Source organism: Lupinus angustifolius, chromosome LG11, assembly GCF_001865875.1.
Source record: "Lupinus angustifolius cultivar Tanjil chromosome LG11, LupAngTanjil_v1.0, whole genome shotgun sequence".
In the NCBI taxonomy this organism is placed as follows: domain Eukaryota; kingdom Viridiplantae; phylum Streptophyta; class Magnoliopsida; order Fabales; family Fabaceae; genus Lupinus; species Lupinus angustifolius.
The window spans coordinates 5803111-5827305 of record NC_032019.1 but is presented as its reverse complement, the minus strand read 5'-3'; the positions used below and the strand labels follow the sequence as shown (position 1 = coordinate 5827305).

Genomic DNA, 24195 nt, shown 5'->3' with positions numbered 1-24195 from the left:
TAGAAGCTCTAATTTTTTAGGACAAAAACATATCTTGTAGATCTAGGTGTCAAATTTTGAAAGTATATTATTTTAAAGAGAAAACATGTATGAAATATTAACTTATGAGGTTTATACATTATCATTGTATCTTGCATCATTCATATTTAATTAATATTTACTTTCTAAATAAAGTAATCCAAATGAATAATGAATACTGTAATAATTGTGTATAATTTTTTTTTGCACTAAATATTATATTCATTTTTATAATAACATCAACCATTCAATTTATAATAAAATATAGAAGACAGTAGATAATACAAATCCTAGATTGTATTAATCTTCTTTTTCCTTTCAAATCCAAATTCTCTCTCACAATCCCTTTCACCCTTACCCTCACCTTATATTTAATATATATTTTTGGTTTGCGATTTTATTGAAGATTTTAAAAATTTCAACTTCTTATTTAAGTCACCAATATAGAATTCTAGAAAAAATGCATATTTAAGAAATTAAAATTTCAACTTTTTCTATTACACCTTCGTGACTTAAAAAATTATCAAATTCTTCCCTCAAATCTTGATGAGATATATTACAATTAACGGCCCATGATAATGTGACATGATGGACACGTCAACGTCAAGTGACTCCATCGGACATTCTGTCCATACAATTTTCTACCCATTCCTTGCAAATGGATGATACATGTTGATGATACACAGGTATGTAAGAACAATTTGTAATCAGAGATAGGCTAAGGCTGTGGCCAATAAAATCTTACCCATAAAGTACTAGTAATAATATAATTTTATTTTCGTAACGAAAGTCATATATTATTCATATAACTTTTAAATATTAATATCATATTTTCAAAAATAATGCTTTAAGCCTCCAAATGTCTATGCGAACAACGTGGTTTGTTTTGTACTGCTCCTTCTTGTTCCCGGGTTACTTGATATTATGCAATGAAGCAATAACACATTAATACGTTAATTTGTACTGATTTGGCCACGTTATTTATCTTAGTATATGCCAAAAATCTAGAAAGTTAGACAAAATAACTTTCTCTTCTATCAAACGGCAAAGCAAAAGAAAGACACGCTTCAACGAATCAAAATTGAGACAATTCTCACGCAGGAGGACCTTACTAAAACGTGTAATACGCTCTCTCTTTACTTTTTATTTGATATCAACACTCTTAAACACCAAAATACATTAAGTACTAGTTTATATTACTTTATGTGACATCCAATATTATTGTTCAGAAAATACTTCATGATTAAATTTAATTGTATTTTTTTCCAATTAATGACACATAGAATAACATAATATATGGAACATCATATGTACTTTCATAAACACAATATCCGAAACTGCCTTGCAAATCAATATCCTGTGTTCTTATGAAATAGTCCATTAGAGGATGAAATTGAAAAAAATGGAAGATTAAATTGGTTTTTTGTTAGAAACCCAAATTGAAATTTAAAAATAATTTCAAAGACTAAATTAAGACTTCCTTTTTTTAGATAACCAAATTAAAATATAAAATAAAGGATCAAACTATTAGTTTGACCTTTTTTTCTTCAATTTTCTTTTATATACATAAAACATGGGCTGATCAAGTGAAAGGTTGGGAGCTTAGTATATCAATCATTTATGCTAACCATAATAATTCAATCATTTACGCTAATGCTTGGTGAAACTTATAGATAAGAATCTGATGTTCCTTTGTGATAAATTATTGATTAGTCTATCAAATTTGTGTGGCTATAACATGCTTCTTTAACACTTTATCTAATATCTTTATTATTGTAAAATGCATGCTCTATATAGACTAAATTTGTTGAATATGCATCTCAAAGTATTATTGTAAAATGCATACCTTATCTATTATTGATGGAATGGTGGGGTGATATGTGATAAAAATATATCACTCAAGTTTAAGATAGAGTTTTATTGCACAATTATAACACTTACAATATTAAATGAGAAAGATGTTGAGCGATAAAATATCATGAGGAAAATAATTTCATGTAACATATATGAGAATGTTGTATTAGATGTAGTCATATTAAACAATATATAATTATAAATGAATACATAATAGAGAAAATTGGAGTAACTACTATTATAGAAAATATAGTAAATCATACCTTAAGTTGTTAAATTGTGAATATGAGAAGAAGAGAGGAAGAGTTGATTAGATAATTACTCAAGAAGAAGCATCTTAAAAGCTTTATTTTTGGTTATTTTGTAACTTTCCTTTTTGGGTAATTTTTGGTTGTTAATTTTGTTTTTCGGTTTGGCAGTTTTTCCTCTTTTAGAAAGTTTCTGTTTTTCTTCTTCTTTTCTGTTTGGGATCAGTATGTATATAAACTGGTTCTGTTTTGATGTAATTAATTAATTCAAGTAAGATCAGTAAAGAGTATGAGGTATATTCATTGAGTGGTGCCTAGTTTTTCTTATTCCCTATTTCTTCTCCTACAAATCTCATTGCCATTGTGGTTTCCTTATCTTTCTTCTGCTCCTTCTCACTGTTTGCTGCAATCATGGATATGCCATCTTTTTAAGATGGTATCAGAGCTATAAAGCTCTGCTGCGACTCTATCACCTGCATATTTGTACCTAATCTCATCTTGATTCTAAACCTTTCCTTTCACGAAAAATTCTTGATGGCTACTAATGTCTTAAGCGATCCATCAAGCCCTTACTTCATACACCCTAATGAGAACCCTGGATCAGCTCTCGTATCAGTTCCTCTAAAAGGAGGAAACTACCATTCTTGGTCAAAGGTTGTGGCTTTGGCCCTGAAAACCAAGAATAAGCTCCAATTCATAGATGGTGAATTGCCAAAACCTCTTAATGATGATCCCTTGTTTGCTACTTGGGATAGATGCAACACATTGGTTCTGTCATGGATCAATCAATCTCTGGATCCATCCATAGCAGAGAGCGTTCTTTGGCTAGAGACAACATTTGAAGTGTGGAGTGATTTGAAGGAAAGATACTATCAAGGAGATATCTTTCGCATATGTGATGTTCAAGAGGATCTTTACAGATTAAGACAAGGTAATCTCTCAATTGATGCCTACTACACTCAATTGAAGTGCCTTTGGCAAGAATTGGACAATTTTAGACCCATTCCTTGCTGTATGTGTGAATTCAAGTGCAAGAGCACTGTGGTTCCTATTGTGAAAGCCTATAGGGAAAATGACTATGTCATAAGATTCTTGAAGGGATTGAATGAGCAATACTCAGCAGTAAAATCCCAAATCATGCTTATGGAACCTCTCTCGGGCATCAACAAGGCATTCTCTCTACTTGTTCAACAAGAAAGGCAATTGAACAACCCTTGTGATGAATCCAGGGTGTTAACCAGCAATACAGATGAAGTATATGGCAGAGGAAGAGCTAGAGGAAGAGGATTCAGAGGGACTACATCAGGAAGAGGAAGAAGCTATTCAGGAAGAGGAACAAAAATATGCACATACTGCAACAAGACAGGGCATACAATAGATGTATGCTACAAGAAACATGGATATCCTCCTAGTTTCAAAACAAACAACAATGTGAACCATATTATGAGTAATGAAGATGATGGAATCAACAACAACACTGATGCTGAACAAAATTCAGATGATCCAGGAACAATGCCATTCACTATGGACCAACAACAAGCCATATTGGCTCTAATAAAGCAACAACAAACAAACTCTCAACCTTTGCACATCACCAACCAGATCAGTTCCAATCCAACAGGTACTTCACACACTATAAATAACTTATCAATATCAAAAGACTGGATACTTGACACTGGGGCAACAGATCATGTTTGCTACTCAATGTCAAACTTCCAATCTTTCAAAAGAATACCTCATAACCATGTGAAACTGCCTAATGGGAGTGATGTTACTGCAACCATTGCTGGAACTGTTCTATTTTCAAATAACTTGTACCTATCCAATGTTCTTTTCATTCCTTGTTTCAAATTTAACATTATATCTGTTTCCAAGCTAACTGTGTCTCTTAACTGTGAGTTGATTTTCTCAAAAATGAAATGTGTAATTCAGGAACAGAATACCTTGAGGATGATTGGTGCAACTGAGATTAGGGGAGGATTATACATTGTCAATAACAATAGTTTGATTAGTAGTGTCCCTCATGTAAATCAGTTTAATACTTACAAGAATGATGTATGGCATAAGAGGCTAGGACATTTATCCCATGCCAAGTTAGTGAATATGCAAAAACAGTTTCCTTTCATTCAAATAAAACCTTCTATTGATCCCTGTGAAACTTGTTTATATGCTAAACAGAAGAAACTCCCCTTTCAGCATAGCACATCTGAATCTTTAAATGTCTTTGATCTTGTTCATGTTGATATATGGGGTCCTTTATTTGTTCCTTCTATAGGTGGTCATAGATACTTTATAACTATTGTTGATGATAAGTCAAGGCATACTTGGATTTATCTTATGAAACTTAAATCTGAAGCCTCTAGCCTGCTAAAAGGATTTGTCAACTTTGTAGAAACCCAATTCAGTATCAAAACCAAATGCATTAGGACTGATAATGGCCTTGAGTTTAGGATGACTGACTTCTATGCCTTAAAAGAAATCACACATGAGACAACTTGTGTTGAAACTCCCCAACAAAATGGGATAGTTGAGAGAAAGCATCAACACATATTAGGGGTAGCTAGATCCCTTCTTTTTCAATCATCTCTTCCTAAATATTTTTGGAACTTTGCTGTTAATCATGCTGTATTTTTGATTAATAGACAACCTAGCCCTTACCTAGACCAAAGATCACCATATCAAATCCTGTTCAAACATGACCCCAACTTAATGAACATCAGAGTTTTTGGATGTTTGTGCTTTGCTGCAACTCTTACTAGTCATAGGAAGAAACTTGACCCTAGATCTAGAAGATGTATCTTTCTTGGTTTTAAGGCCGGCACAAAAGGATATATAGTTTTTGACATAAAGAATAGGGAAACTTTTGTGTCTAGGAATGTAATCTTTTATGAACATGTTTTCCCTTTCATTTTTGATAGTGTAAGTAGTGAGGACAAAAGTGAATTATCTCTGCCTACCTCCCCTTATACGCCTTGTGACCATTTCCTTGATTACCCTATTCATTATGATGCCATAAGTAATGGAAACAATGCCAATAATACTGAAATATTGCAGCCTGAGGTTGAGATTGATAATGATCAAAATACTCATGCTACTGATGATAATAATTCTACTGATATTCAGGACAATAACACTGATCCTGTTAACAATGAACCTAACCACAGTCTTAGGAGATCCACTAGAGTTAAGGGGCCTCCATCTCATTTACAAGATTATCACTGCTTACTGTCTTTGAAGGATTCTGCCACTAGTGTGCAGAGGACTAAACATCCAATCTCAGACTACATGTCTTACAATGCTCTCTCCAACAACTTTAGACACTTTATTCTAAACATCAATGCTCACACTGAGCCTTACTCATATGAAGAGGCTATAAAACATGAGCATTGGAAGACTGCTATAGATTGTGAGCTGAAGGCTCTCGACAATAATCAAACTTGGATCCTTACCAAACTCCCTGAAGATAAAAAGCTTATAGGGTGTAAATGGATCTTCAAAGTTAAACATAATTCTGATGGAACCATAAACAAATACAAGGCTAGACTAGTTGCTAAGGGTTACAACCAAACTGCAGGTCTAGACTATTTTGAAACATTTAGCCATGTTGTCAAAATGACAACAATTAGGACTTTACTTGCTATATGTGCTATTAAAAACTGGCACATCCACCAAATGGATGTCAACACAGCCTTCTTGCATGGAGACTTGCTGGAAGAAGTTTACATGAAGCCCCCTCTGGGTTTATGTGTGCAAGATCCAAGCTTGGTTTGCAAGTTACAGAAATCCCTATATGGATTAAAGCAAGCTAGCAGGCAGTGGAATGCAAAGCTTACCTGCATCTTGACAAAATTCAGGTACACTCAATCTAAAGCTGACTATTCTTTATTTACCAAATCTGTCAATAACAATTTCACTGCTATTCTTGTATATGTTGATGACTTAATGGTTGCAGGGAATAATTTGAAGGAAATCACTCAGCTAAAGTCATTTATGAACAAACAATTCAGCATTAAGGATTTGGGAGAATTAAGGTACTTTCTTGGAATAGAGGTGGCTAGATCATCAAAGGGCATCAACATATGTCAAAGAAAATACACATTGGATATGATGAATGACACATGCCTTCTTGGTTCTAAGCCCTGCTCAACACCTATGGATCCAAACACCAAACTGTTTGGAAACTGTGGTCATCTCCTAACTGACCCTTGGAAATATAGAAGGTTAATTGGAAGGCTAATCTATCTTACACACCCCAGACCAGATATTTCTTATTCAGTAAGTCACCTAAGTCAATTTCTGGCCAAACCTACTGATGCACATTATGAAGCTGGATTGAGGATTGTAAAATATCTCAAGCATGACCTTGGAAAAGGGCTCTTTTATCCAACTCAGAATACAACAAAACTGACTGGTTTCAGTGACTCAGATTGGGGCACTTGTGTTGATACTAGAAGATTTATCACAGGGTTTTGTTTTCTCATTGGAAATGCCTTGATTTCATAGAAAAGCAAAAGACAGAAAATTGTGTCTAGATCCTCTGCAGAAGCAGAGTATCGTGCTTTGGCTTTGGCTGGATGTGAGGCAAGATGGTTCAGTTACTTACTGCCTGATTTGCAGATTGATCATGTCACTCCCATTATGCTCTATTGTGACAATCAATCTGCTCTTCACATTGCTGCCAATCCCGCTTTCCATGAAAGAACAAAGCATATCGAAATTGATTGTCATTCAATTCGAGAAAGAGTTCAAGATGGAGAGGTTCATCTTCTTCCTATTTCTACAGAAAATCAGTTGGCAGATTGTTTAACCAAAGCTCTTCATAAAGGGGTTTTTAATCGTCTCATTGGCAAGCTTGGAATGTCTAATATCCATGGTCCAGCTTGTGGAGGCGTGTTAAATTGTGAATATGAGAAGAAGAGAGGAAGAGTTGATCAGATAATTACTCAAGAAGATGCATCTTAAAAGCTTTATTTTTGGTTATTTTGTAACTTTCCTTTTTGGGTAATTTTTGGTTGTTAATTCTGTTTTTCGGTTTAGCAATTTTTCCTCTTTTGGAAAGTTTCTGTTTTTCTTCTTCTTTTCTGTTTGGGATCAGTGTGTATATAAACTGGTTCTGTTTTGATGTAATTAATTAATTCAAGTAAGATCAGTAAAGAGTATGAGTTATATTCATTGAGTGGTGCCTAATTTTTCTTATTCCCTCTTTCTTCTCCTACAAATCTCATTGCCATTGTGGTTTCCTTACTGTTTGCTGCAATCATGGATATGCCATCTTTTTAAGATAAGTGGTTGGACATGAACATATTTGAATGAGACGGGTAGAAATCCCCTATGAAAATATAGTAAATCAACTATAAGCTACTTCAATTTGTAGAGGAGAAGAATAAGAATAAAAATATAGATAAATTATTACAAAACCTAAAGATTAATAATTTATCAGTAAATATAATAAAACATACATTATAACATTATTCGATGCATGTAATTAAACTCATTTATTAAGTTAAAAGCTTGATTATTTTATATATGCATTTGGAAGGGGCTTGTGAATGGGCTATAAAAGTGTTCGTGTAAATTCAAACTTAAACGTAAGATATAAGAATTATGGAGGTCATTAATTCTTATCTTTCTTTTACCCTTAATTTCTCACTATTAATTCCATGAAAATGTGCTACACATAGAATTTAAATCTTCTATACTATTCTCCCATGTTTAACCTAATATCACTAATAAGAATTTAATAAATATGTATTAAATAAAAATAAATTAATTTTTAAATTTAACATTATTACATCTTATCATACCTGATTAGTTGGTTTGAGACTAAGAAATAAAGATTTTTTACCACAAATGGTTTTTTGTTAAAGCATATGATTACTTTCTGGCACGTTTGCCAATAAACACTTTGCGTTTAGCTCAAGCAGGACTGCAAGATCTGGAACATATTCTTGGCACACAATAAGCGTCCGATATGTAATTTTTTTAAAACTAAAATTCTTGCATTATTTGCATATATAATTTATAATAAAATATTATGAGATTTCCCTTAATAGGAAAAACTTGGCTGGTGTTTTTGTTACAACACTGTACTCTCCATAAGTTACCCTCTCTATGTTTCAACCATCTTAAGGTTCAGTGAGTAATCCTGAAAGGTTACAAATCTATATGTACAGTCTCCCGATACATTGTACTTGCATGTATTTTATATAGCACTTTGGGTTACTGTAATTTTGGACAAAACCGATGTTTCATTTATTAGCTTATTTTCTTTTGTTCAATTTGGTTTTTCAACTTTTTTTTTGCTCTAATTACTCAACTTTATATATATTACCATGTTAGTTCTAAAAGATTTCATGGATGTGGAAACTGTCATTTGAATTAGAGAAGCAGAGAAGGAAAAATGCTCTAATGGCAGTTATGAATCATTGAATGAATAGTGCTGAGTTTTGTTGCTTCTATATGAAGCCCAATCTCATCCCTATTTGGTAATTAGGCTCCATTTAGTTGTACAAAAGAAATTAAGAAAAGAATAGTTGAGAAAGAAACAGAAAAGAGAAAGAGATTTTAGATAAAAAAGAGATAAGAAAAAGACCTCTTTAACCCTTTTCCATTTTCTCTATACACGAGAGGAGAAACAAAATATGAGATTCACTGCACTTCATATATTCTTCTCTAAACCAAAAGAGATAAAAAAACTATTTCTCCTTTAGCTTCTCCTCTCTTTCTATTATATTAAATGAGACATTAGGCTCCATTTGATTGAAAAGAGAAGATAAGAACAGAGAAATATGTAAGAAAAATATTGAAAAGAGAGAAATAAATAAGAAATATAGTAGAGTTATGTGTTGTTTGATTTTAGATAAAAAGAAGATAAAGAGAGGAGAAACATTTCTCTAAAACTTCTCGAATAGAAGTATGTTATCTCAGAATGTTGCAAATCTTATCACACACCAATCAAAACATGCAATTTTAATTAAAAATTTAAAAAGTTATTATTATTTTTTGTTTTTGATTTACTATCATTAGTGTGAGACATAATTTAGGATATAATTTAAGACAATTGATCTTCATTTCATTTTCTCTCCACATGAGAAAAAAAACAAAATAGATGAATCTCGCTCCACTTTTTCTTCTCTCTTCCCATACTCTCCTCAAATTAAAGGAGAGAAAGAAAACATTTCTCTTTATGTTCTCTCCCCTCCTTCTCCTTCACTCTTATTTTTATTGTTCCAAATGGAGCATTAATGTGTTGGCTAGGAAAAATAATTAACTACCTTTTCCACTAAACACATGCCAAATTGGATAAACAATTAGCAATAAAATACATAAACAATTACCAATAAAATACTCCACATGCATATGCAATCGTTCATCTTTCAATCCTTCATTCTTTCACTGTAGTATCATTATTATTGCTCAATAAGTTCATTCATTAACCTTTTTGATATATGTGTCTTTCTTATCTTGTGACATGTGGAATTGTGTCACATGTTCGGTCTATTCAAGAGCTTCTACATGAGCAAGAATAATAAAGAGACCAGTATTATAAAAATAAAAGAAAAAAAAATATAAATAAGATATTTTTATGCTTTTTTATATATAATGAAATAATATTTTTATTATTGAAAAAAGTTTAAAATTTATGTACTGATGGTGTAAAATTTTTTACATTGTTGACACATTATTCATTATTGATTTATATTATTTTTGTTTGAGAGTCAATAGTAGTTAATAAATTAATGATGATGATCTATTGACAGTGTATACATGTTAAATCGTATTGAAAATATAATAAAAAACAATTACTAATTCCTATTAGATGATGTTACCTTGAAAGGCATGTTCAATAATTGACGTTATTCAATAGCTTTCTATTTCTTTGTTGTTACTTTAATACCAAATAGTAATTATCTTATAATTTCCTTCTAAAAAAACAGCCCATACTCAGGATGATATATGGTTATCTATACTCAGGATGATAATGATTTCATATGTTATTAGCAGAAATTGCAAGTATGCATGAAGTTAATTCATTTTTTCATATTTATTATTGATGATAAAAATAATCATATAAAAGGTTTTTATTCTTGTTGAAGTAGTTCTTTTGATTCAATGTGCCTAAAAAGAAGGATGACAAACCCAAATTCATCTATCTCGACCCAACTTTAATATCATGTTAATTTTAAAAAATAACGTAACTTATATTTAGGGTTGACTAATCCAATCTATATTCACCTATAAATCTAGATCTATCATTCATTTGATAATTAATATAGGAGAACTTGTCCAATCTATAGAGAACCTTATATCGGTATATGTATATAGTATTATATTGAGTAAATTACACTGACACCCCTGAGTTTTAGTGAAATTACACAAATCACTCGGACTTTTTTAAAACCTACACAAATCCCTTAATTATATATACATTATACTGACTATCCTTGTAAGATAGATAAGTGTAATTTCTTAAATAAAAAATGGTGACGAGTGTAATTAAGTCAAACAAAATACGATATATTGTGAAGACAAGTCCAAATAGTATAAGAATCAGTATTTATTCTTTATTTTGGTTAGTTACAATATAATACGATAGTAATTTAAACATCTTCTTAGACTTATTGGTGTAGTTTGTAACGAATAAAAATTAATGAATATACATCAAATTTATAATATTTGGACTTGTCTCCACAATATAACATATTTTGTTTGATTTAATTACACTCGTCACTATTTTTGTTTAAGAAATTACACTTATATCTCTTACAAGGGTAGTCAGTGTAATATATATATAAATATGGGTGGTTTGAGTAGGTTTTAAAAATATCTGAGTGATTTATATAATTTCACTAAAACTCAGGGTATCAATATAATTAACTCTATTATATTCAATGGGATGATATGGACGTCACACTTCCAAGTTTTGCATTGATTTTGATTGGCTTATTTTATGGAGGTATATTTATTTTTTATAGCGAATCTTTTTAAAGAGCTGACCTTTATGTTTAACTCATTTATGACTTGGCTGGTGCTGCGAAGATTTGATAATTTATACGAGCCTATAGTCTATAGGTTGAAACCTTATAACCAGTGTTGTTAGAACCGGACGGTCCAATCGGTTTGACCGCTGACCGGACTTGAAAACGGCTCTGGTTTGCCGTCTTAACCGAATGAGAGTTGGATCGCTTTGAACCAGAAAAAATCCGGTCTGACCATGTTAAACCTGGTTAAACCTGATTAACCCGGGAAGTAAACCGGACGGTTCACTTAAAAATAAAAAAAAATGGGACAATGTTCTAATATTTTGTTTTACTAGGTCCAAAAAAAAATAAAGAGGTATTATTTCAATATAATTATACATAATAATTAATTATATAAGTTATAACATTAAGCATACGTATGCTTTTTACACTAAATTCCTTTTTACACTAAAGTCTAAAAGTTTTGGAGTTTAATGGAAAAACAATAATGTCTTTTAACATTAAGTTGACGGACTCATTTATGAGGAAACATAAGTGCTTTTTTAATGACACATAAGTATGTGATAATACTATTAAGGAAATTTAACTAGTTTATTTGATTAAATGTAGGTTAGAAGCAGTGTTGTTGGAACCGGACCGGACCGGACGGTCCGACTGCTGACCGGACTTGAAAACGACTCTAGTTTGCCGTCTTAACTGAATGAGAGTTGGACCGCTTTGAATCGGAAAAAATCCAGTCCGACCATATTAAACCCGGTTAAACCGGATTAACCTGGGAAGTAAACCGGACGGCTCACTTAAAAATGGGACAATGTTCTAATATTTTGTTTTACTACGGCCCAAAAAAGATAAAGAGGTATTATTTCAATATAATTATACATAATTATTAACTATATAAAGTTTTACATTTATATATAACTATATATTTATAAATAAAAATTATTAATTATGTACGAAATCACCCGGTCAGACCGGACGGTTTAACCGTTTAAACCGGTTAAACCTAATATGGGACTTCTGCCGGTTTGACGTCCGGCTCAGGTTTCACAACACTGGTTAGAAGTACTTAGTTAATTCTAAATGCCATTTCTAAAAGTTAGTTTTGTTAGTTGTGTATATGCTTATTATAAATAGCATATGCATTGTATTAGTTGAATAATATGAACTTTTGTTGAATTTCAACAAACACCTCTCTCATATTAATTCCTTCTTATCCCTGCATTAAATCTCTTCTTCATTCTCTACAATCATCTTCTTCTCTTTCACGTGTGAGTTATAGTGAGGAAAGTGTTTCAACTTTCTCTTCAACAAATTGGTATCAACAACACAAGTGAGATCAATGACCTTTTTTTCTTTTACCATTTCTCTTTCTTATTTCTTTCTTCACTCAATGGGACATTCCAAAACAAGTTTCCCAACTAGCTTACATGTTCTTGATGGCAAGAATTAGAATAAGTGAAGCATTCAAATGAAGGCAATCACGGGGTTCTAGGAGATTGCAGAAATTGTTGAAAACAAATACCCACAACTTGATGAAGATTTCACATAACCACAAAGGTTGATATACAAAGAGAACAAGAGGAAGAACTGCAAAGCCATGTGTCTTCTTCATCAGTGTGTTTATGAGGCAAACTTTGAGACGATTCCAGCAACATAATATTCACAAGAAGCATGGCAGATCTTAGAAAAGTGCAACAAATGGGTAGAACAATTGAAGAAGGTTAGACTCTAAACCGTGAGACACCAATATGAGTTGATGCAAATGGAGTTGAATCAAGTAGTTGTTCAATTCTTCAATAGAGTCATTTGTCATACAAATCCGATGAAGGCATGTGGTGAGACAATTGTTGATCAGACAATTATAGAAAATATTTTGAGAACTTTGACCCCAAACTTTGATTATATAGTTGTGGCTATTGAAGAATTAAAGAAACTTGAAGAGTTGAATCTGGAAGATCTTCAAGGTTCCCTCGAGGCTCATGAGCAAAGACTCATAGAGAGGTCCACAGAAAAGGTCAATCAAGCCTTGCAGGCTCAGACTTACAAGAAATGAAGGCACTATAGCAAAAGTGGAGACAAAAACTGAGGTAGGGGGAGACTATAAAGGCAAGAGCACAAATCTTGGATATCAAGAAAGATCAGACCAAGACCAGCCCACAAGCTTCACAGAAAGAGGAGACACTGGTGCTTGGAGAGGTGGAAGGAGGAAAATAGATAGAAAAAGAATCAAGTGCTTCAACTGTAACAAAGTTGGGCACTTCCCTTCTGAATGTCAAGCTCAGCCAAAGAAGCTTGATTTTCATAGCAAACAACATCATGATGATGCACATATGGTAAATGAAGAGAATAATTATGTGGATGATGAAGCATCAATTTCGTTGATGATGACAACTAGTCAAGGGAACAATAATGAAGAAATATGGTATATGGATTTAGGCTGCTCTAATCACAGGACATACCATAGAGATTGGCTTGTCAATTTTGACTATAGCAAGAAAAACAAGGCGAGGTTTGCTAACAATAGAACAATTCAGGTTGAAAGGGTTTGAGATGTTGTGATCAAGAAAAGGGACAACAAAAATGCAATGATCTCTGAGGTATTCTTTGGGCCTAATACGAGTCACAACTTGATTAGCCTTGGGCAATTATTAGAAAAAGGCTTTTCAGTGAATATGCAGACTGGCCAACTTGAGGTCTTTGATTCAACAAAGAGTAAAATCATGAAAGCCCTCCTCACACAGAACATAACTTTTTAGGCGAGCCTCAATATAGTTGAATCTCAATGCCTTAACACTGAAATCCTGACTAATGATGTGTGGTTATGGCACATGAGACTTGGTCATCTCAACTTCAAAGACCTTAGTCTCATGAAGACCAAAGAAATGGTTCATGGTCTGCCTCCAATTTAAGTACCTAAGAAGATTTGTGACAATTGCTTGATCAACAAACAACCCAAATCCTCATTCAGCAAACTCAATACATCAAGAGCCAATAGTTTGCTGCATATTGTATACTCTAATGTATGTAGCCCATTTGAGGTGCCTTCACTAGGTGGAAACAAATATTTTGTCACATTTGTAGATGATTTCAGTTAGAAGATTTGACTCTACTTGATTAAAGTCAAGAGTGATGTGTTCATGATCTTCAAATCCTTCAAGTGTATGGTTGAAAAACAAACAGAGAAGTCAATCAAGATTTTGAGGACTGATGGATGAAGTGAGTTCACTTATAAAGAGTTTGAGTTGTTTTGCACTGAGAATGGAATAACACATGAGGTCACTGCACACTATACCCCTCAGCATAATGGCATTGTTGAGAGGAGGAATAAAACCATTTTAAATATGGTTAGGAGCATGCTAAAGACAAGAAGCTTACCACATGGTTTTTAGGGTGAGGCTGCAACAACAACATCTCATGTGTTGAATCACTGTCCAACTAAGAAGTTGGAATCTAAGGTACCTGAAGAAGTCTAGTTAGGGAGAAAATCTTTACTCAAGCACTTTAGGATTTTTGGGTCACTAAAGAAGAAGGAAACTAGATGATAAGAGTGAACTTATGATATTTGTTGGATATCACTCCACTGGATCCTATAAGCTACTTAATCCTATGACTCATTAAGTCATTTTCAGCAACGATGTACAATTCAATGAGTCACGTACTTAGAAAGAAAAGGGAACAAGCACATAGTAAGTCCAGATTCCATTGGAATGGAATCCAAGTGAACTCACCACTAAATCCATAGACTCAAGTGATGTTTAGCCTCAATTAGAGGCTGCAACTAATACATTTGAGTCAAATAGACCTACTAGAATGAGAAACATACCCGCCAGACTCAAAAACTGCTAAATATGACCAGATGATGTAATAACAAATGAATGAGAGTTAGTTTAGTATATTGCACTATTTGCAGATACTGAACCAATTATAGTTGATGAAGCTGTAAGCAATAGTGTATATAAGGAAGCTATGCAAGAGGAATTTAAGTCTATCACTAAAAAGAAGACCTGGGAACTAGTGCAACTACCAGATGGTCAACAACATATTGCTGTAAGATGGGTATTCAAGATAAAACTAAAACCAGATGGATCCATTGCCAAGCACAAAGCAAGGCTTGTGGCAAAATGGTTCATGCAAAAGGAAGAAGTGGACTTATCTGAGGTATTTGATCTTGTTGCAAGGTTGGAAATAATCAGATTGGTAGTGGCTCTAGCAACCAAAAATAACTGAGAATTATGACAGTTTTATGTGAAATTAGCTTTCCTTAATGGACTTCTTGAGGAGAAGGTTTATGTAAGGCAGCCCCCATGATTTGTGATCAGAGGTAATGAGGATAAAGGAAGGCTCTATATGGGCTAAGGCAAGCTCTAAGAGCATGGAATAGAAGAACTGATGCATTCTTCTCAAATTCACGATTCAGAAAGTGGGATATGGAGCATGGTGTGTATGTGAAGTCTACAAATAATAACAATATCCTCATCATTTGTCTATATGTTGATGATATTCTAATCACTAGTAGTAATTCAGATGGAGTTGAGATGGTGAAGCAGAGTTTGAAATCAAAATTTGAAATGTCTAATTTGGGAAGGTTGTCTTACTTCCTTGGCATAGAGTTTAAGCAAGTTGATGGAGGAATGTTTATGCACCAAAAGAAATGCACACAAGATGAGCTAAAGAAGTTTAATATGGTCAATTGCAACTCTGCAGAAACACCATCAGAATCTAATCTAAAGTTGGATAAAGATGATCATGAGCCTGCAGTGGATGACATTTTAATCAGGCATATTGTTGGTTGCTTGAGATTCATCTATCACACAAGACTAGAAATCTCATCCAATGATGGATTGGTAAGTAGATTTATGAGCAATCCAAAGAAAACATAACTTGTGGCGACTAAGAGGATCCTAAGGTATCTAAGTGGCACTTTGGATTTTGGAGTATTGTTCTCAAATAAATCACTAAAGTACAGACTGTAACTCAATGCTTACTCGAGTCAAATTGGGAAGGGGATTTGCTTGAGAGGAAAAGCACCATGGGTTATGTCTTCTTGGCGTGTGGATCTCCAATCTCATGGTGCTCAAAGAAACAAGAAATCATGACCTTGTCTAATTGTGAAGTTGTGTATGTTTCAGCTTGTCATGCTGTCTGTCAAGCCTTGTGGATGAACTTACTACTTAAAGAAATGAAGATTGGTTTTGAAGGCAGCATAGAGCTTTCAGTTGACAATAAGTGATCTACCAATCTTGAAAAGAACCTAGTGGCATGTGGAAGAAGCAAACACATAGAGAGAAAATATCACTTCCTTTACAAATTGCTGATATAATAACTAAGTCGTTAAGGGTTGATAGACTTAGAGATTTGAGAAGATTATTGAGTGTTATATGTTTATAATAAGTTTTAGAATTAAGAGGGAGTGTTAGAAGTAATTAGTTAATTCTAATGCCATTTGTAAAAGTTAGTTTTGTTAGTTGTGTATATGCTTACTATAAATAGCTTATACATTTAATTAGTTGAATAATAAGAACCTTTGTTGAATTTCAACAAACACCTCTCTCATATTGATTCCTTCTTATCCCTGTACCAAATCTCTTCTTCCTTCTCTGTAATCATCTTCTTCTCTTTCGTGTGCGAGTTACATGAGGAGAGTCTTTCAACTTTCTCTCCAACAATTTAACTAGTTTATTTGATTAAATGTAAGTTCTTTGTCGATGTTTAACAAAAGAGGTTATTATAATACGTTAAAAACTTATAAGTTCTTATTTAAAAAGTTATTTGAGTTAAGTTATGAATTATTTCACAATGTAGGTATTAGGTAACTTTATAAAATAATTTTAATCAATTAGTGTTGGATATTTCAAGTGTGAATGAAGAAATCTCATATTGGGCCAAAATAGTCGAGTTAAAGAGCATATAAGTGGATGGACCCATAGACCTAATGTCTTAAGGTTTTGAGTCAAGATGTGGTGTCAAATCCACTTATATGCTTCTTTCACTTAGCTCATGGAAGAAAGTTGTAACTCATGAATGAAAGTTGTAACCCATGGATGAAGATCTCCCAACAAGTAGTATTAGAGTTGATTGTTCGACGGCTGAACAGAGTATTGAAGTGACAAGTGGTCGATAGATGATCCACGTGGGATCCTTGTGTCGAAAGTCTTCCTGACGATATGTCAAAGTGACATGTTCTGTTGATGAAATGATAAGCCAACGACGGTGCAAGTGGGTAGAGAGCTGAGCTCTAGCATATTCAATACTCGAATGAGAATTCACACTTGAAGGGGAGATGTTGGGTATTCCAAGTGTGAAATGAAGAAGTCTCACATTGGGCAAAAGTGGATGAGTTAAAGAGCATATAAGTGGATGAACTCATAAATCTAATGCCTGAAGATTTTGGGTCAAGATGTGGTGTCAAATCCACTTATATACAATAATATTAATGTCCTTTCTATTTATGCTAATATTATATTTTTACCCTTAAAAAAATTCCCTCCTGTTCTTGAATGCATGTGGATAGTAGAGATGTTTTTTTCCATTTGGTTAATGAAGAGAAATGAGAATATTCCTTTGGACAGTGGATATCCTTTTTCTATTACTTACTTCTGACTTGTAGCACGTTTCACGTTTGGTTTTATACTAGCATATCCCACAAATGTGATATGGTTAAAAGCATATGAGAAGTGTTGGACTAATTTTGAAGCTCCCCAAATGTGAATCCAAACATGCATGAAAATAGTTTTACGAATGTAAGCTTTCAAACATTATTTTATCTAGTAATGTTTATTTTGTCTAATTAGAATTAAACTACGCATATTATTTCATGTGCTATTCTTATACATCAACTAATACTTTTTATTTAAAAAGTTGCAAATACTTTCTCTTAACGAAATACTTCATACAAAGTTCCTTTACCACCGCTATGAATAATAACTTAAGAATATTGGTGTAATTCACCAATTCGTATAAGACGAAATGCGCTAGATGTAAATTTTTTAAAAAGGTCAATTTAATTGTTCTACAAATTAGTTTTTCTCCCTATCTACTTGGTTTAAGAAAGGACTCTTCTTATTTTCCTATTCATGATTAACCCTCACGTATTAATCGCTAAACTCCTTCCTAGACTAGAGTGATTCCATAAACCAATCTTCAATAAATTCTAAAAATATTTGATTTATTACATGCTATTCTTTTATTCATTAAAAATAAAAATGTTTGATTTAATTTTGTTATACAAACATAATTAAGAAAATAAATTCCAAATTTAAATTTAAAAAAAAATAAAATAACTAAGTTTAATTTTAAAAATCTTAGTTAATTAAAAAAATTATAATAGTACACTAAATTTAAAATATTAAAGCAATGCATGGGCAACTTGTGTTTGGAATATATAGATTTTATTTGATCAATAGTGTCCCAATTTTCCGGTTGGCCACATGAACAATCTAAGGGACGTTAGCAAATGTTTCCCTTACTTGTCTTCAACAACTATCACAGCACAATTATTTCTTAAAAAAATTCTTCTTTTTAACATTTTCTGGCAAGAACCAAGGGTATGGGGACATATGTAATGAAATAATAAATATTGAGATTAGAATATCACTCACGCATTCCATACTCTAAAGGCCAAAAATACAAATATCACATTGCCTGCTTTCTAGGTTGGACTTAAAATATGAAAAAACAGATCAACTTCACATCCAATTATTTTGCATATAAAATCATAGCAAGGTTCATTATTTTCATATTTGTTTAGATCTAAGATTTTAAAACCATGAGTTGTTACAAAATTCAGCTAGTAGCACTAGTCTCATTCATGCTTTTGTTTTCAAATACTCAAGGGTGGGGACAAGATGGTCATGCCATAGTTTGCAAGATTGCTCAGGTTAGTTAATTATATTTCTCTCTTTTTTCAATCATTCTATATATCATTTTGGTGTGAGTTTGAGTGTGCTAGTGTCACATTCTTTTTTTTTTTCATTTTCTTTTGAATAGGCTCGCCTTAGTGATAAAACTGCTGAGGCTGTGAAAAAGTTATTGCCAAAATCTGCAGAAGATTTAGCTAGCAAATGTTCTTGGGCTGATAATTTGAGAGTAGTGTTTCCTTGGTCATCTGCTTTGCACTTTGCTGATACTCCTCAGAATGTTTGTAGTTACCAGAACAACAGTAAGTTTCTTTCTCATTTGTAATATAGTATATTTTAACTCTTTTATTTTTATTTTTATACCAATAGAAATGAAATATCATAATGATGAAATAAATAATAGTATTTTAGTATCTTATGTTAACTTTTAAAATATCATGCCATACCATAGTATGGTTTTTAAAGGACAAACCTTACATTCTATTTTTGTGGTGTAACATATGACATAGCTATTACCCATGCCATGAACTTTTTTCTCTCTCTCTATATATATATATAATATTAGGTAGTTATTTAAAAGCAAACCCCACAAATATAGAGAACAACATAGAGTTTTGTCTTTTCTCACCCACGCTATTTTGACATTTTGTATATGACATAATCTTGGAAAAATTATACAGATCATACTCAACATGTTTAATAGTTATAAGAGAAAAATTAAGATTTCTTCTGTTTTTGATCACCAGCACATCTGGTTTGTCAATTGTAGTTAAGATTATGAAACCTGTATAGAGACCCTGAACCATCAGATAGAATTTGCACAAATTTCTAACGAGTTACTATCTCAATTCATGATCTAACGGCCTATGCTTATCAATTTATTGATCAGACATCCAGTGAACATAAAATGTTTGGAGAAAAATAGAATAACTTGACTTATAAACAAAATATAGTGTTTAGAATATTAAAAAAATCAGATTGTGTGGATCTCAAGTATTCATAATGTGAAGTGTAGTATTGACAAATTGTCTAAACATTCAGGGGATTGTGTTGATCACAAAACTGGACTTAAGGGAAGATGTGTTGTGGGAGCAATTACCAATTACACCAATCAGCTACTTGACTATGGCAGTGACACTAAACCTAAATGTAAATCCTTGGTTTAAGACTCATAACTTTAATTGTACCCCATGATTTTTCTAATATTTTTTCGACTCTAACAAATCTTGTTTGGATATGGCAATTGTAACATGAAAATATTAGATAACCTTACTCAAGCTCTTATGTTCCTATCACATTTTATGGGAGACATTCATCAGGTATGCATAAAATCCAAATCACTCATATCATTTGAATGTTCAATGTGATTAATTTTATTATGATGGCTTTCTGTGCATGCTTAATATGCAGCCTCTACATTGTGGCTTTACCTCAGACAGGGGAGGGAATGATATTGAGGTCCATTGGTACAGAAGGAAGCAAAATCTCCATCATGTGAGTCTAATTCTTAAATTCACCAATAATACAAGTATACAACAATATAATCTATCTCACAATGTGATATCTATTTGTGTATCATATACAGATTTGGGATACTAGCATAATTGAGACCCAACTTGAAAGATTCTATGATTCTGACCTTGGAGAATTCATCTATGCTATTCAGAAAAATATTACGGTATCTTTGTTGTGTTTCAATTTGGATTGATAGAGTGTTATATATGATATACTTAGTTTCATTCTATTTGAATTTATCATTAATTTATATTTGTCTTGTTATTTATTATTTGAGTTGTTATTGTCTCATCATTTGTAATGATTTTTGCTTATATAATAAATTATTTGGACTTACTTATATTTGAGTTTGATGAATATTTACCTCAACAAACATCTACATGCTGCATCTTCTTAGCTGGAATTGCTTATTGAAGTTTAATGTTTACTTCATTTTTGTTGCTGTGAATAAACAGAAAGTATGGGGTGATCAAGTAGAAGAATGGGAGAATTGCAGTTCCAGTGACATACCATGCCCAAAAATGTATGACTATATATATAGTAACGCTCTTTCTTTGACTACTACTACACCTCATAGAATATTTTTTTCTTATGAAATATATGTTTATTTTCTGATATTATATTTTTGATGCCTCACTATTATTATTTTTTTGTATCAAAAAACTCTTTAGCATGTACAATCATTATTACTCACATGCTCCTTAGTAAGAACCTATAGCTAGAAAAATTCTGGCACCTTCAACTTTTATGTGTATATATTTTAAAGATGTACATGCTTAAGTGAGGTTAATTATTTTAGATATGCATCTGAAAGTGTCGAAGATGCCTGTAAATATGCATATAAAGATGCTCCTGAAGGTTCAGTACTAGAAGGTAAGCAACTATAAATATTATGGTACTGTGATTCATTCCTTTTAATCATTTTTTTCCTGACTATACTATGAAAACTTTTTCTGCAGATGATTACTTCCTGTCACGTTTACCAATTGTTAATCTGAGGTTAGCACAAGGAGGAGTTAGATTGGCTGCTACTCTTAATCGTATTTTTGACAGTCAAACTATGATGTCTGTATAATTTAGTTAGATTAAAATGTGAGGTTACATGTTTGAGAGAACCATTTTAGGAGGCAATAATGATGAGGGATTTGGATAGTTTGGGAGAAATTATAGGTTCAAAGTTCCATGCTTTCATTGTACCAAATAAAAGAGACTAGAGATCCTGCATTTTTTCCTATTGTCATACCTGTAGTAGTACCATTATTCTGTTGAATAAGGTACCTTTTTTCATTGATTTCCTAGCAATGATGGAATGTTATTCATACAAGTTATTAATATTTCTTATGCTCTAAATCCTAAGAAATAAAAGAGCCAAAAAGAAGAGTGGTCTTTGCAGTAGTAGTAGGTGAGGTAGTGAGCCATCTTTTGATTTCGGATTAGAGTGCATTCATCAGGAAATTGTAGGAGAACAAATTTCCCATCATGGATCAAATTGATGAGAAGTCACCCATAAAATGTAGATGGCATATGGTGTGCTTGTTTAATTTTTTTAAAGAGTTATCTCATCAAGATACTTTCAAGAAGTGCTTTTTGTAGTATAGTTTATGTAAATCAGAAGTTATTTTGCATTTAGATACCATTATAAACAATATATAATTTATAATTATAAACAATAAATATTTATAATTATAAACAATGTATTTATGCTAGTTTCTATTTTTTGGGCTACATGTGTTAGTTTCTATTGAGTGTACATAACATCAGTACATAATATATGTATTCTTCATACATGTATGATGTATGTATCATTTCGGTCTATATACAAAAGCAGACAATCATTCAAGTCATAACTTTTTACAATACAATATGTTCTTAATGGAAGTATCACTAGAAAAATGGTCAACTTAGAAAAATAATTATATCCAGAAGCAAATGGAAATTTCATTAGAAAAAAGGTCAAAAACTGTTCACAGTAGGTTGTTTGGTGCAATGTACATAGCAGGTATTATTGCACAAAAAACATTATTTTATATAAAAAATTAATCATAACCAGAGAAACTTATATAATCTCACAAAACAAGTTGTGTCCCATCCGGTCCAATAAACAAGTGCCAATACTTTTTAAGTTTTTGTTTTGCCACTATATCTCTAGTACGAGAATTAAATTTGTTATTAAAATACATTTATTTACTCAAACAATTTAAATGAGAAGAGAATATAATTTAGGCTTTGTTTGGTTTAGAGAAGAAAATGAGATGAGAGAAGATAAAAACGAAAGAAATGAGAAAATGAGTTAATCGTAAGGTTGTTTGGTAGGAAAGAAATATGAAAGAATTAGAAAGGAGAGAAAATGCATTTTTACGAAAAGGACAATTTTACCCTTTAAATAATAATGAGTATTTGATAAAGTTAAGGGTATTATTGTAAATGCCAAAAAAACCTTCATTTATCATTTCTTCTCACATTGGAGAAGAAACTAAAAGTTGGTGGGTCTCACCACTTTTATTTTCTTTCTCTCCATATTCTCTCATACTAAATGAAAGAAAGATTCTCTTTCTCCTACAACTCTTTCTTTCCTTTCTCTTTCTTTCCAAATTCTCTCCAACCAAATAGAAGTTTAGTTTAATTAAATATTAACAGTTTTGGTAAACTACGTACATAAATAAATATTAACAAATTTAATAATATTTTGAAATCTTATAAAAAAGAGGATAGTTCTTTACTAAAATGAGTAGTAAAGCAGGACAAACTTACTCTGTTTGTATAGTTTGATTCTAAAATTACGGTAGTAGTGTAACTTTATGATTATTTACTAAAGTCCTATGTAAATCGCCTACCCCATTGCTGATTTGTACTTTTTTTCCTCCCGTGCCCACCAAAATCAGCACTGGAAGTGGAGTTTTTTATTTATTTATTAAAGTCCTATGTAAATCAGCAGCTATAGTGGAGTTTTCCACTTTTTTTATATTTTATATTACATTGGCAAAATCACATACTCAAAGGAGTTTTGAGTTGTTTTAATTTTTTTTCCTACCAAAGAACTCGGCAATGTTGTAGGAGTTTTATGTTCATTTTTTATATCCTACCTAAATCGCCCATGCATAAGGAGTTTTCAGTTTGTTTTAAATTTTTTTCCTACCAAAGAACTCGGCAATGATGCATAGGAGTTTTATGTTCATTTTTTTATGGCCTAGGAAGTTTCAGTGTTTTTATTATTTTTTTACGATTTCGAATTATAAGATTTTATTAATATTTTTATTAATTATATATTCGAAAATGAATTTATGGGAAATTTCGGTAAAGAATTAGACGAAACTCTAGTTGAGTTTTAGTCTTGAAATTTTATTTCCTATTTTATGGTAAATTTTGGTAATTTTCGGAGACAGTCGGTTCTGAACCACTGTCGGGGCTGAAATCCACCAGGTACGGCTCAAAAAGTGATTTTTGAGTTCTGTAACTCGGAATCGAATTCCGATTGCACTGTTGCCTTCTTAATTTCATTTCGAGTCGATATAGACCCTGAGTACACCCATACCTACTTTCTAAATATTTTTCACTCGGAATGCCGAAATCCGAAATTGTAATCGGATATTACGATCGGACGATTTATAATATCCGATCGGGTATTAGCCGATAATCCTCGAGCACGATTATCGCGCGTATCCGTGAGAGGTCATTTCGCATTGGGATGCGAAAGTTGACTTCCATAAAGTAAACCTCACATCA

At 32.3% G+C, this 24195-nt stretch overlaps 1 protein-coding gene across 1 annotated transcript; it reads left to right on the top strand.

Annotated features, from left to right (window-relative positions):
• Window positions 18745-21763, top strand: LOC109359194 (endonuclease 2-like). Its single transcript, XM_019603764.1, has 9 exons — window positions 18745-18977; window positions 19088-19259; window positions 19999-20106; window positions 20221-20276; window positions 20368-20451; window positions 20543-20635; window positions 20928-20995; window positions 21272-21345; window positions 21432-21763. The coding sequence occupies exons 1-9, from the start codon at window positions 18867-18869 to the stop codon at window positions 21545-21547; spliced, it is 882 nt and encodes a 293-aa protein (XP_019459309.1). The 5' UTR covers window positions 18745-18866; the 3' UTR covers window positions 21548-21763.